The sequence below is a fragment of the Rhamphochromis longiceps genome, linkage group LG20 (assembly GCF_057381845.1).
Source record: "Rhamphochromis longiceps isolate RC_006_pf linkage group LG20, R_longiceps_female_GT1.1, whole genome shotgun sequence".
Taxonomy (NCBI): domain Eukaryota; kingdom Metazoa; phylum Chordata; class Actinopteri; order Cichliformes; family Cichlidae; genus Rhamphochromis; species Rhamphochromis longiceps.
Window position 1 is genome coordinate 12,506,272 of NC_140576.1, and position 13,316 is coordinate 12,519,587.

A 13,316-nucleotide genomic window follows, 5' to 3' on the forward strand; every position below is an offset into this window, starting at 1 on the left:
CTTTAAACAGACTGAATTTGCTGGGGAGCCGAGTCTTGTCAGACATTTAAAAGCTATGTCTTTTGTTAACGACCTTCCTCACTGTGAAATGATTTATATAAATTAATTTGATTTTTTTTTTTTTTTTAAACCCTGGCTAAAAAGTTGTAGTTGCTATCTACAGCCACTGGATAACATGTTTGTTAGTTCAAGTGATAATACCAGTCATGTCTCTATTACATATTATTTGAGACTGTATGACTTGTACATCACCTACCCACATAGCAAAATTGGTATGGCCCCGATCTGGCCCACACAATGTTCTTATACATGGCCCACATACCGCAAAGAATAACAGCCCTTTGGTGGCCCAGATCTGGTTTGCCAGAGGTGGCCCACACATGGGCCAGCACAAGACCAGTTGCAGACACACTGGTGGTCCTTTGCTGGCCCATGTGTGGATTACCTCTGGTAAACCTGATTTGGGCCACCAAAGGGCCGTCATTCTTTGCGGTATGTGGGCCATGTGTAAGTTGTGTGCAGCCAAGGGCCAGTTGCAAACACACTGCTGGCCCTGTGCTGGCCCAGATGTCAGCCTAATGTGTACCTTAATCAAGCCATGTAATAACAACATGTGCTGGAACATAATAGTGCAAAAGTAACATGACAAAACTGTTCAGACAGTGAATGGACTGATTCATATATAGCGCTCTTCTACTCTCCCAGATTACTCAAAGTACTCTATACAACATTCCACATTCTCCCACTTTCTCTAGACTGAGTGCTTTCTAACTATATTCATACACAGACTTGCAGACTAGAGGAGCCAGGGATCAAACCACTAACCTTCCGATCAGTAGGTGGCCTGCTCTACCTCCTGAGCTACAGCCACCCACTGGTGCAGAGAGTAAACTGTCACTAGGTTTGGGATATAGTGTACACTCACAAACTTGTCAAATCTGCATTTGAAACGTTGGCTACCATAGCAGTATAGTATTGCAACATGGCATTTAGGTCTTCTGACTAAAATAGGAAAATAGGAAGATAAATAGTGCCATCATTGCCAGACCTGGCCCACATCTGGTTGACATACACCCTGCCATGACACCAGTCAGTCAGAAGTGCCAGCTTGATGCCGGATCCAGGGAAGACCTATTTTCTATGGGCCTGGGCCACATACACCAAACCACAATCGGGCCAGATGTGGCATGCCATCGCATAAACAGTGGCATCATTGCCAAACCTGGCCCATATCTGGATGACATACGTCTTATCATGCCAGAAGTCAACCAGCAGTGCCGGCTTGATACCAGATCCAGGCCAGACCTGCTTGCTATGTGGGTAGAGGTGACTGGCGTTGTGTTTTGGCACTACAGGGAGTGCAGAATTATTAGGCAAGTTGTATTTTTGAGGAATAATTTTATTATTGAACAACAACCATGTTCTCAATGAACCCAAAAAACTCATTAATATCAAAGCTGAATGTTTCTGGAAGTAGTTTTTAGTTTGTTTTTAGCTATTTTAGGGGGATATCTAAAGCCACAACTGTTTGACTGTTTGGCTCAATGGTCAAAGAATAGCTGATATTGTCTAAACAAAGTGTTAAACTGCTCACATTTTTTTGTGAAAAAAATGAAACAATATTTTTCCTTTAGTGAACAGCACTTATCCTTGAAAGAGTAGTTGTCAAACAGCTAACAGATCATCTGCAGAGGAATGGTTTATTTGAAGAGTTTCAGTCAGGTTTCAGAGTTCATCACAGCACAGAAACAGCTTTAGTGAAGGTTACAAATGATCTTCTTATGGCCTCTGACAGTGGACTCATCTCTGTGCTTGTCCTGATAGACCTTAGCGCAGCATTCGATACTGTTGACCATAATATCCTATTAGAGCGATTAGAACATGCTGTAGGTACAGGGAGTGCAGAATTATTGGGCAAGTTGTATTTTTGAGGAATAATTTTATTATTGAACAACAACCATGTTCTCAATGAACCCAAAAAACTCATTATGTCACGGAGGAGCAGGGAGGACTCGGCGCAGACTGAAGTCTCAGAAAAACAGGTTTATTTACACACTCCAGGTGCACTATATACAGGTGAGGGAGAAGGGGGCCAGGGTTCCCAGGGGTGCAGAGCGGGGTCGGGAAAAGCGTCCAGAGTCTCCAAACCAAAACACGAGAAATCTGCATACAGAGAACAAGGGTTAGCACGGAACTTTTACGGACAGAGCTCAAAACTGGCTGAGGCTAAAGTAGCACTGACGAGCGTTATTCAATAGTCCAGCGGCGAGGTGCTCTCAGTCACTGCCTTAAGTAGCGGGAGCAAACAGGGTGAGGAGCCACAGGTGATTGCCTACAGGTGGTGGAGGCCGGGAGCTCACAATGAGCTCCGCCCAGGCAGCGAGCAGAGAGAGAGGAGAGAGAGAAAAGACAAAACATAACATGTAGCCACACAGGGCCAGCCGAGCAGGCACGGGGACCGTGACACATTAATATCAAAGCTGAATGTTTTTGGAAGTAGTTTTTAGTTTGTTTTTAGTTTTAGCTATTTTAGGGGGATATCTGTGTGTGCAGGTGACTATTACTGTGCATAATTATTAGGCAACTCAACAAAAAACAAATATATACCCATTTCAATTATTTATTTTTACCAGTGAAACCAATATAACATCTCCACATTCACAAATATACATTTCTGACATTCAAAAACAAAACAAAAACAAATCAGCGACCAATATAGCCACCTTTCTTTGCAAGGACACTCAAAAGCCTGCCATCCATGGATTCTGTCAGTGTTTTGATCTGTTCACCATCAACATTGCGTGCAGCAGCAACCACAGCCTCCCAGACACTGTTCAGAGAGGTGTACTGTTTTCCCTCCTTGTAAATCTCACATTTGATGATGGACCACAGGTTCTCAATGGGGTTCAGATCAGGTGAACAAGGTGGCCATGTCATTAGTTTTTCTTCTTTTATACCCTTTCTTGCCAGCCACGCTGTGGAGTACTTGGACGCGTGTGATGGAGCATTGTCCTGCATGAAAATCATGTTTTTCTTGAAGGATGCAGACTTCTTCCTGTACCACTGCTTGAAGAAGGGGTCTTCCAGAAACTGGCAGTAGGACTGGGAGTTGAGCTTGACTCCATCCTCAACCCGAAAAGGCCCCACAAGCTCATCTTTGATGATACCAGCCCAAACCAGTACTCCACCTCCACCTTGCTGGCGTCTGAGTCGGACTGGAGCTCTCTGCCCTTTACCAATCCAGCCACGGGCCCATCCATCTGGCCCATCAAGACTCACTCTCATTTCATCAGTCCATAAAACCTTAGAAAAATCAGTCTTGAGATATTTCTTGGCCCAGTCTTGACGTTTCAGCTTGTGTCTTGTTCAGTGGTGGTCGTCTTTCAGCCTTTCTTACCTTGGCCATGTCTCTGAGTATTGCACACCTTGTGCTTTTGGGCACTCCAGTGATGTTGCAGCTCTGAAATATGGCCAAACTGGTGGCAAGTGGCATCTTGGCAGCTGCACGCTTGACTTTTCTCAGTTCATGGGCAGTTATTTTGTGCCTTGGTTTTTCCACACGCTTCTTGCAACCCTGTTGACTATTTTGAATGAAACGCTTGATTGTTCGATGATCACGCTTCAGAAGCTTTGCAATTTTGAGACTGCTGCATCCCTCTGCAAGATATCTCACTATTTTTGACTTTTCTGAGCCTGTCAAGTCCTTCTTTTGACCCATTTTGCCAAAGGAAAGGACGTTGCCTAATAATTATGCACACCTGATATAGGGTGTTGATGTCATTAGACCACACCCCTTCTCATTACAGAGATGCACATCACCTAATATGCTTAATTGGTAGTAGGCTTTCGAGCCTATACAGCTTGGAGTAAGACAACATGCATGAAGAGGATGATGTGGACAAAATACTCATTTGCCTAATAATTCTGCACTCCCTATATATAAATAAAACTGAACTGAATTGAATATATTTTGCTACAATATCACTGATCATGAAGAACTAGATTCAATAATGAATTAAATCTATTCAGTAAGGACTGGGGAAGATCTAAACTCTTACTCTACAATAGGGGATTTTAGCAAACACAGTAAAACAGGGAAAACAGTGCTATACAGGACATACTGACCACACTACAGAAACACTATTTCTCAGAAACAGTTACCTCAAAAGACCGGAATGCAGTGATGTTATGAGACATGCTGTGTCTCTCGTAGTTCCCCCCTAATTGGAAGTCTTCTTGTATCTTCTGCTGATAACATCACCACTGCTTCTCCTGCCTACACATGTTGCACATGTAACTTCATGATGGAAATGACCACTCTTTGGATGCTGTCAAACTGGCATTGTGGAAACTATAGGACGTCACAACTGATTTAAAGAAAAAGGCAGTTTGAGAAAAAGTAGCCGTTTAGGGAGCTTGTCAGTAAATAGCTCGATTCAGATGGAATTGACTTGATTCGTCTCATTTTTGGAAAAGAGCGTCTGTTCACACTGAAAGATAAAATAGGAGCCAGGTTTAAGAACTGTGAGACTATAAAACTAAATATACTGTTCAAATTAAAATGGTCATGTAAATTAAATAACTAAATGAAATATAATAATATTAGCTGGATAGACATAGTTCAAGATAAATATAAAACAGTGTGTGTCCAAAAGGCAAAGGATAAATCGTAAATGGACTAGTATTAGTAAATGGACTGGATATAGTCCTTTCTAACGTATAAGTACCAGTCCAAGTACCAGGAGGTTGATGGGAAATTTGCTATGGTTATGTCCAGCTGGAGAAATTGTGTACTGATCCTGTAGATAGTGTGTTGTGTCCTGATTCATTTAACCCATTTAACTGTAGTTTGTTCCTGTAAGTGTTTCGTGATTCCCGATCTAGTACGATTATTGTATTCCTGATCCAAATGTTCTTCGGGATTGTGCCAATGTTCGTCATAGCTACAAATCAAGCTATCACTGATGCTCTTACAAAAGACCTGCAGAATTCTTTCGATGACTGTATATTTTTACATTTTTCACCCCCAGAAAATGTAGGCACTCTTGGCTTTTTTTGCAAAGATGACCTCACCGATTTAAGGTGTAATCCATTCCTTCAAAAATGGAAATCTACAACAATTGTATTGGTTTTAGAAGCGCCAAGGTCAAGCTTTTTCTCCCCTGGGCCCTGGATAATGCAGGAGAGCTCAAGGGGTCCTTTATGTGGGCCACAATCTTCAGTATGTTGATGTGGTTTTGATGCCTGCTGTATCTGAAGAACAGCAACCATTTCAAAGCTCCTCATTACAAGAAGTGTTAAAGCTACAGGGTGGTGGTTTTCTTGTGGGCAGGATTGTTCTTCTTGTGTATTGTGCAAAAACATTACAGTGTGGTGATATTCAAACACTGGAAGGAAATGAAAGGGTGGAACACAGGCCAAAGAAACATAGCACGGTTGTTGTTATTGTTAAGCTATCTCTACATTATCAATATTTTTCTCTGACTTTTTGCTTAATACGGGCCACTCCAGTCAGACTCCCATGTTTCTGTTTCTCATGAACTATCAAGAGGTACAGTTTGTACTTTTTCAGATGTAGACATATTTATGTTCTGCCTTCCAGAAAGAGGGAAAGGGACGATTTATTAGAGTCACTTTGGTTTAACAAAAATAATGAGAAACAATTCTGTTTAAGGAGAGAAAAAGTCTTTAGCAATAAAGGCTTCTCACAATACCACAGATGACTGATCCTTTTTTTAAAGCATTTTATGACCTCAGAACATCAGGATCCTGGTATGTTTCTTCATTTTCTATTCCATAAAACGTGTTAGGTTTTATTGTTAGGTCGCTCCTTCTTTTAGAGTCTGACAGTTTATCTTAATCAGAATTCATTTGCCAAAATCACTTGTGAAGTAGCAGTTTGGCCTAATTACTTCAAACTGCTGCGCATATGTTGCGAGGTCTGTGAGTGAAACCTCGCCATCCACTGAAAACATCACCTTGAGTTCTGTGGTTGCCAAGAAAGGCTACAGCATCTGACACGTGTTTGGACTCATGTTAGTATTTTCTGTTATTAGCACTTCCAATAGGTGATGACTCTCTGCTGTTACTCCTGCATTATTACTAGTGTGAGGCTGCTACATGTGGTGAACTGGTGGCCTTGATTTGTTTTTACAGCTGTTACCAGACAAGCAAGCAATGCATACCAGTTTGACTGTCAGACCATCTAAACATCTCACTAGGGAAAGAAAGAAAGAAAGAAAGAAAGAAAGAAAGAAAGAAAGAAAGAAAGAAAGAAAGAAAGAAAGAAAGAAAGAAAGAAAGAAAGAAAGAAAGAAAGAACTCTATTAAAGGAATGCACTGAGCTATTGGAAAAAGCCTGACCTATACTGAAGTTTAGTTGCTGTTATGTAATTTTGCTAATGTTTTTATTTTTATTTTAAAATTAAAATTTTAAAATAGTGCTTTTAGTGCTTTTGTCACTAGTTCAATAATCATATACATGTCAATCTAATTCCAATTAAATTCAGTTTTATTGAGATATGATATTGGAGAGAAGACCCCAACATTCAAATAATCCCTTATGAGCAAGCACTATGTGGAGCAAGCCTTCCTTTTTAACAGGAAGACACTTCCAGTTAAAAGGTCATTATTCCAGGATCATCAGCCTGGAAGGAAGTTTTTCCAAGATCAGGATCAGCCTCATGGAGGACTGTAATGTGAGCAGCTAGTGGATCACGTGATCCACAGTAACAGTAAGCTTTATCAAAAAGTCAAGTCAAGTTAGTTTATTTCTACAGCACATTTAAACAACAGACATTGACCAAAATGCTGCACAACAGTAAAATCAAAATCAATCAATCAATCAAAAAAGAAAACAATACAAATGAAGGATAAAAAAATAATAATAAAAATAAATTCATAGCAACTTTCATAAATACTAAAAATGAAGATAGTAAAAGAAAAAGAGACACAGTGGGGAAAATAAAACAGAAGCTGGCCTGAAGCTGGGAAATGAGAAGAAGAATGTTTAAAGTTGGGAATTCAAGATTGGTAGTTGGGTAGATGACCTAATCTGAGGAGGGATCTGCCCGATAAAAAATAAACTTTGAAACCTAATCTTTAAAGTATTTAATTTAATTCAGGTTTATTTGTTTAGCCCCAGCTCACAACAACAACACCTTAAGGCAATTTATACTGTAGGGTAAAGACGTACAGTATCAATGGGGAAATGATAACCTGTGAGAAAACAGTAGGTGACGGTGGAAATTAAAAGCTCCCTTTTAACAGGAAGAAACCTCAAGCACAATCAAGGTCAGAGAGGCGGGCGTCTTTTACCACGATCTGTTGGGTTTGAGAGGAAAGAGAAAAGAAAAGGATAAGTAGTGTATGAGCAGAAAAGTAGAGAGGATGTCTGCTTCCTGAAGTCAAACTGAGGGTTGATTTCACAGGTGAGGAGCCTGACAGATGAAGGCTTTAATTTTGGAAAGTCAAGGAACCACAAGAATGCCTTAACAGACTTTTAATTATTTTTTATAAGAAAAAAACCTCATCTGTGGAAAACTGATCATTCAAGTATAAATATGGTGGTAAATCACAGCACAGCTGATTAAAACCAAAGCCGTGTCTTAGGTCTACTAATCAGGGCAAGTTACTGAACCACCATGTAGTGGCAATGAGTGCGCGTGTGCTGGACAAAATGCACCAAAAGGGCATAGAAACTGCTCCGTGTATGTGTGTGGATCTTTTGGTTTTACAGTGTAAATATTTGAGCGCTGGGTAAGTGTAGACTAGTGCAATATAAATATCTATCCAAGTAAGCCATGCAACACAAGAAAAGCACAGGGACTTGACCCACATCAGTGTCTGCTCAGCTGTTATGCTACTCTGCTACATGTACTGCAGACGGTGCTGGGACTTTTAATAAACATGGTCAAAATTTGGAGATTGTTTGGAGATTGACAGCATAGTGACTTATAAAGTAAAATTTCTTAATATAATGGTGTGGAAAGGTTAACTAAATTAGGGGGGAAACTTATGTTATTGTTGTTATTTTACACAGTATTAGTGATACTGTCCCAGCTGGCCTGCTGTAATGGTGCTCAGAGCTACAGTATAAAGACTCATTGTTTTCTTCATGAACCAGGTTATTGTAAGCTGCATGTGCTGATGCTTTGTCAAAGTGATGTGTTTTTTTATGTCTGCACTCAGTACGACTTTTCTTTTTTTAAACACTGTTTGAATCTCTGAGTTCAAACACTGGTCAGCAGTGATTCCCAGCTTTTTTTCATAGCCGTAAAAGAAAAGCAGTCACAATATTCTTCAGTCTCACTGACATGTCAGTGATTTTCGGGCTTTTGTTCTCACCAGATGAACCGGTATGACTGAGATAAATGCTGACAGGAAGCAGTGTAGGATGAGAAAAACCAGAGGACAAAAAATAGTTTGAGAGGAAGAGTCTTCAAGAGCAGCAGTAAGAGAAAAAGAAAGAGATCAAGCGGAAAGGGTGTTGGCTTTATTGTATGTGTGCGTCTTAATGTGTCTGGCTGAATATAGGACACACAATTCTCTGGGCACAGTCAAATCAGCATGCATCTGCATCACCTAAGTTCAAATTGAGAGGTGACGGCCTAAGAGAAAATAAAAGACAATAAAACCACAGGGACAAAGGAAGTGACGAATCAGCAATAGCATCTCAGTTTGTTACCGCAAAACAAAGACAATCCAAACCACTTGGCTACAATTCACAGATAGATTGCAAGCAGTGTTTATTGGTGACAATGGCACATAGCGAGCACTTGCCAAGGCATTATGATATGTGCGGGTGCGTGTCCTTGGGTTAACAATGTTCTGATGGGGAACAATACATTACGAGAGGCAACTGTGTACAAAACAGAAAGAGGGGCAATCATTGTTTGGTTCTTGATGGATTGAATCATAATTATAAATATTTGTGTGTGTTTGTGCGTGTCATCATTGTCACTGACGGAAACTCAGAACTGAAGTTCATGGGAAAAACTGTCACAGCACAGTTTGTGATGCGAAGAAAAAAAAAGTAAGGGCAGGCTACAATAGCCTGTGGCTACGATGTTGTTCTTCGCTGGTAGGATGGCATTAAAAGACCAAATCAGAAACCTATTTGCACATGGTAGTAGTAAAGATAATAGTTGATGATTCTTAATATAAAGAATGCAAAAACACAAGTGACTTTTTTACTTCTGTAAGTTACTTAAAGATCAATATTCACATTAAATTCCCCCTGTGCTGCAGTCGATTTGAAATACTCCTCAGCTGGGGGAAAAAGCTGTGGTTAAACAATCTAAAGTAATCCGTGGTTGCACTTGATCTTAGCAGACTCAGCAATACCAAAACTTTCTCTGGGTTGGTGGAGGAAAACTGCAGAAGCAAGCAGTTCGGAAAGAATCTTGCAGGCAAGCTTTGCTGTAATGAGCTTGGGACATTTCCTGTGTGTTGCCTTCACTTCAAACCTAGTTACAAGTCATTTTTGTATGCTTGCGACTGACTCATGAGCATTTGAGAAGCACTTGACTTTAACCTTTAACACTGGCGAACTGATATTTTAATTATAATAAGTGTAGTTTAAGCTGTTTTACGCAATACAACATGACATCCAGTCTGTGTCCAGACTTATAAGAATACAATACAACTTTATTTAAATAGCACGTTTAAAACCAAAGGCTTGAAAAGTGCTTCACAATATTACAATAGATCAAAATAAATTTATATAAAAGGCATTACCAAAATACAAAACAAGCACTAGCACTAACACTAACAGATGGGAAGCACTAATTAGACCAGAAGTGTGGGCTAAATAAAGTAGGTATTAGACCTCAATTCGGAGGGTCAATTCATACAAATATAATATCAGCTAAGAGGCTAAACAAAGATATAATAATACGATTAAAATAGATGAGATGAGGGCACTAGCTAGTTGGGAATGCCAGATTAAATAGGTAAGTTTTCAACCGTAATGTGAAAGATTGGATAGAGTCCGAGGCACGAATAGTAGTAGCAGGAAGGCTGTTCCAGAGGTTAGGTGCAGCTGAGACAAAGGCACGATCGTCTTCTGGTCCTCAGTCGAGACCTAGGCTGCACCAAGAGTAACTGACCTGATGATCTTAACGCTCGACTAGGAGTGTACAGGCTGAGAAGGTCAGTGAGATAGCTAGGCGCAATATTATTTATTAGCAACAAGATTTTAAAATCAATACAATATTTGATGGGTAGCCAATGCAAGTCAGCAAGAACTGGAGTGATAGAAGCATTTTGAACAAGCTGTAATCTGTGAAGAAATCAGCATACATTTAATTTTCTCTGTTATTTTAGTTTATTTTTAGTACACTAAAAAAATATTGATGTCGATAATGCTGACTTAACTTCATTTTATTATATGGTAATTTTACTTGTGTAGAATATAAAATGTTACATTTAATGGAATCTGGTCAAATTAAATTTACTTAATTGAAATACATTAAGTTTATATTTTAAGCATGTTTTCTTAAATGTTTAATTATTTGAATAACTAAGCGTTTGATGGGTCCTGTTATTTGTTAATCTGTCTACCAAGCCTGCTTACTGTCCTCACCTACACCGTTCAGTGTTTGTTTCTTTCTTTTCATCACCAGTGTATGTTCAATTAAAAATAAGAGAACTAAATTTTCACGAGAGTTACAAAACTATTTTTAATATATTCTATTGTCACAATGAGTAAATAAGCAACAGAGACAAAAGCATCAAACAAGAATATTTCAGTTGTAAACTTAAACGTTTTCATCTTATATGTTGGATTGAGTGGAGAAAAAAATGATCCAGTCACGCAGAAGATTTTGGATGATGAAATCAAGTCTGCCTGTATTCTGAGAGCTCTTCTCTCCAGGCTCTTTTACACACACAAAAATAATTATAAAACTGAATATTTAGAGAAACAACACCGCTGACTCACAACATTTCCACACATTTCTTTCCCCTTTTGCTTTTCTATCTCTCTTATTCGCATCTGTCAAAATGCTTTCATTACTCTGTCCCCTACAGAGAATTTATTGACGATAATGCGAACTCTTATTGCTTTTTCAGATATTTTTCTCATACACTCTTCAGTTTATATCCCTTTCACATCTGGCAAAATGTTTTTGTAACCATGTTGATAAAATGTTGCTATTTTATCAGTTGTGTTTGACTTTAATCATTTGAAATCTTAAAAAAAATGTAGATGCCTCCGTTTCACAATACATTTTGCTTCAAGGAAAAATTAAACAGAATATGCAGCTGTAGATTTTTGCATTGAGCAAATCCCCGAAACAAAGTCTGACTATAGAGAGCGAGAACAACAGAATTAAAGCACTGACTGTGTATTTGTTGTTAGAGACTCTGTAACTGGCTGGCTCATTAAAGATGAAAAGCTAAAGGGAACTCGCTGCTCTTTTGCCCCAAAATAACAATAAACACACATCTGTTTCTGTGACCCTGAGTGGACAGTAGAGAGAAATGACTGCGGGAGCATGAACTTCCTTTGCTGATAAATGAGAAGATACACAAACAGCGAATAAACATACACGAATGTGCTTATAAAAACTGTGCGTTCACACAGAGGCATTTGGGTTCGGCCTGCAACAGTGACGCTATGCGGAGCGCTTGATTTCATGCATGCTAGTGGTGGTTTTATGTCGTACTTGAATGATGCAGCTGAAGCCACTTCACATGTACATATGGTGGGAGACTTAGCGTACAGATGTTTCACAATTACATTGTTCATGTTCTTCTTTTCCTTTTAGAGAAATGTGGAAAACCCTAACACTCTCCCTGCTGGTTGCACTGGCACTCTTCACAGAGGTGAGTACTCCTTTCACCCATTAGCTATTTAAGTGTCTAATGCTTTATGTCAAAGCCAGAATGTGCTTTGATTAAATTAGAGGACGTAGATTTGTAGTATCGCTAACATACTCTTTGTTTTTGATGACTACCTTGCCCAGGTGGCCCACTGTCAGGATATGGAGTCCCTGGCAGTCACTGAAAAAACAATGCCACGGCAGGAGAATTTTACTAACATGGATTTGGCCGACTTACTTGGACAGTCGAGACGGCAGATCCTGGCTGCTCAGTTTGAATGCTACTTGAAAATAATCCACGATCCAGTAACAGAAGAAGGTGATGATAACACTTTACCCATTGTTCCATCCCAGCTGGATGAATTTCTTTTAAGTATATTATTCCTGGTAGATGGAGGATGCTGCAGTATTAAAGAAGCATTGAAATCGTTTCTTCTGCAAATATAAACATGCACAGTATGCATGAAACAATTAATTAATAAAATTAATTAATAAAAATTCATCTATTTTCATTGTGTTTGGAAAACATTCCACATAATTATATCAGAGCCAGTGCTAGAACAGATGACTTGTTGCATTACTAGTAAATGAAGAGGAAAGGGAAAATAAAACTTTAACTCATGATCTCACCAAGGCAGAAGAAAAACTCCTCAAATTCCTCACCTATATCGGAAGACTTTAAATGTTGGTAGCAATGGCATTTAAAAGCTCCGTAGAGCAAGCATACACAGGAGGTGGGGTTGTTTACCGCTAACCCACTAAGTTGTTTTAGAATGTGAAATTGGCTTGAAATAAACCCCTGAACCACCATCAACAAAAGTCTGGATATTTTCCATCCTCCACCTTTCGGGGGCAGTAAAGGAGTCCATTGCTATTGTGTAGACCTCTCTGTGTGATAAAGCAGTTGCTGTATTTTCTGTTTATCAAGTAAAAATACATAAAGGCACTTGATGATGTTGATATTAGGGATCTGTGGGGGCCATAGCATCACTTCCAGTACTTCTTGTTCTTCTTTACGCTGAAGAGAGTTCTTAATGACTTTGGCTGTGTGTTTGGGGTCATTATCCTGCTGCAGAATACATTTGGGGCCAATAAACAATCATTTCTTTTTCTGAAAGCACTCTTTGTTTACAGCATTTTGTTTACAGCACAGTAGTGTATATATATCGTAAAGCAACATATAACATATTAAGTAACTGATAGCAGTTGAATAGTAAGGAAGTGAGGTGTATTACTGGCAGTCCTTCCTATTTGGTGTGTGCACATTCCTTGGAAAAGAGAAAGAGAGAGGGACAGAGAGAGAGAGGAAGAGAGAGAGAGAGGAAGTGAGTCAGAAAGAAAGGAAACTTGCCCTTTGTATTTCCCCAGTGCCTGTTACTCCCATTCAGTACTTCACTGCCTTTGAAATGTTATTGTGTGTTTCAATTCCCAGCATGCCTCTGTGGGACCTGGTATAAGCGAATTTCCGAGTATTGTTGAGAAGCTTTGTGT

General features: G+C 39.4%; 1 protein-coding gene across 1 annotated transcript in view; it reads left to right on the plus strand.

Moving 5' to 3' along the window:
• Positions 1-13,316, plus strand: part of calcrl2 (calcitonin receptor-like 2) — a 40,350-nt gene that overhangs the window by 12,317 nt on the left and 14,717 nt on the right. The window contains exons 2-3 of the mRNA XM_085393135.1: positions 11,772-11,829; positions 11,970-12,144. Coding sequence (XP_085249261.1) covers positions 11,772-11,829; positions 11,970-12,144 — 233 coding nt within the window. The remainder of the gene's footprint in view (positions 1-11,771; positions 11,830-11,969; positions 12,145-13,316) is intronic.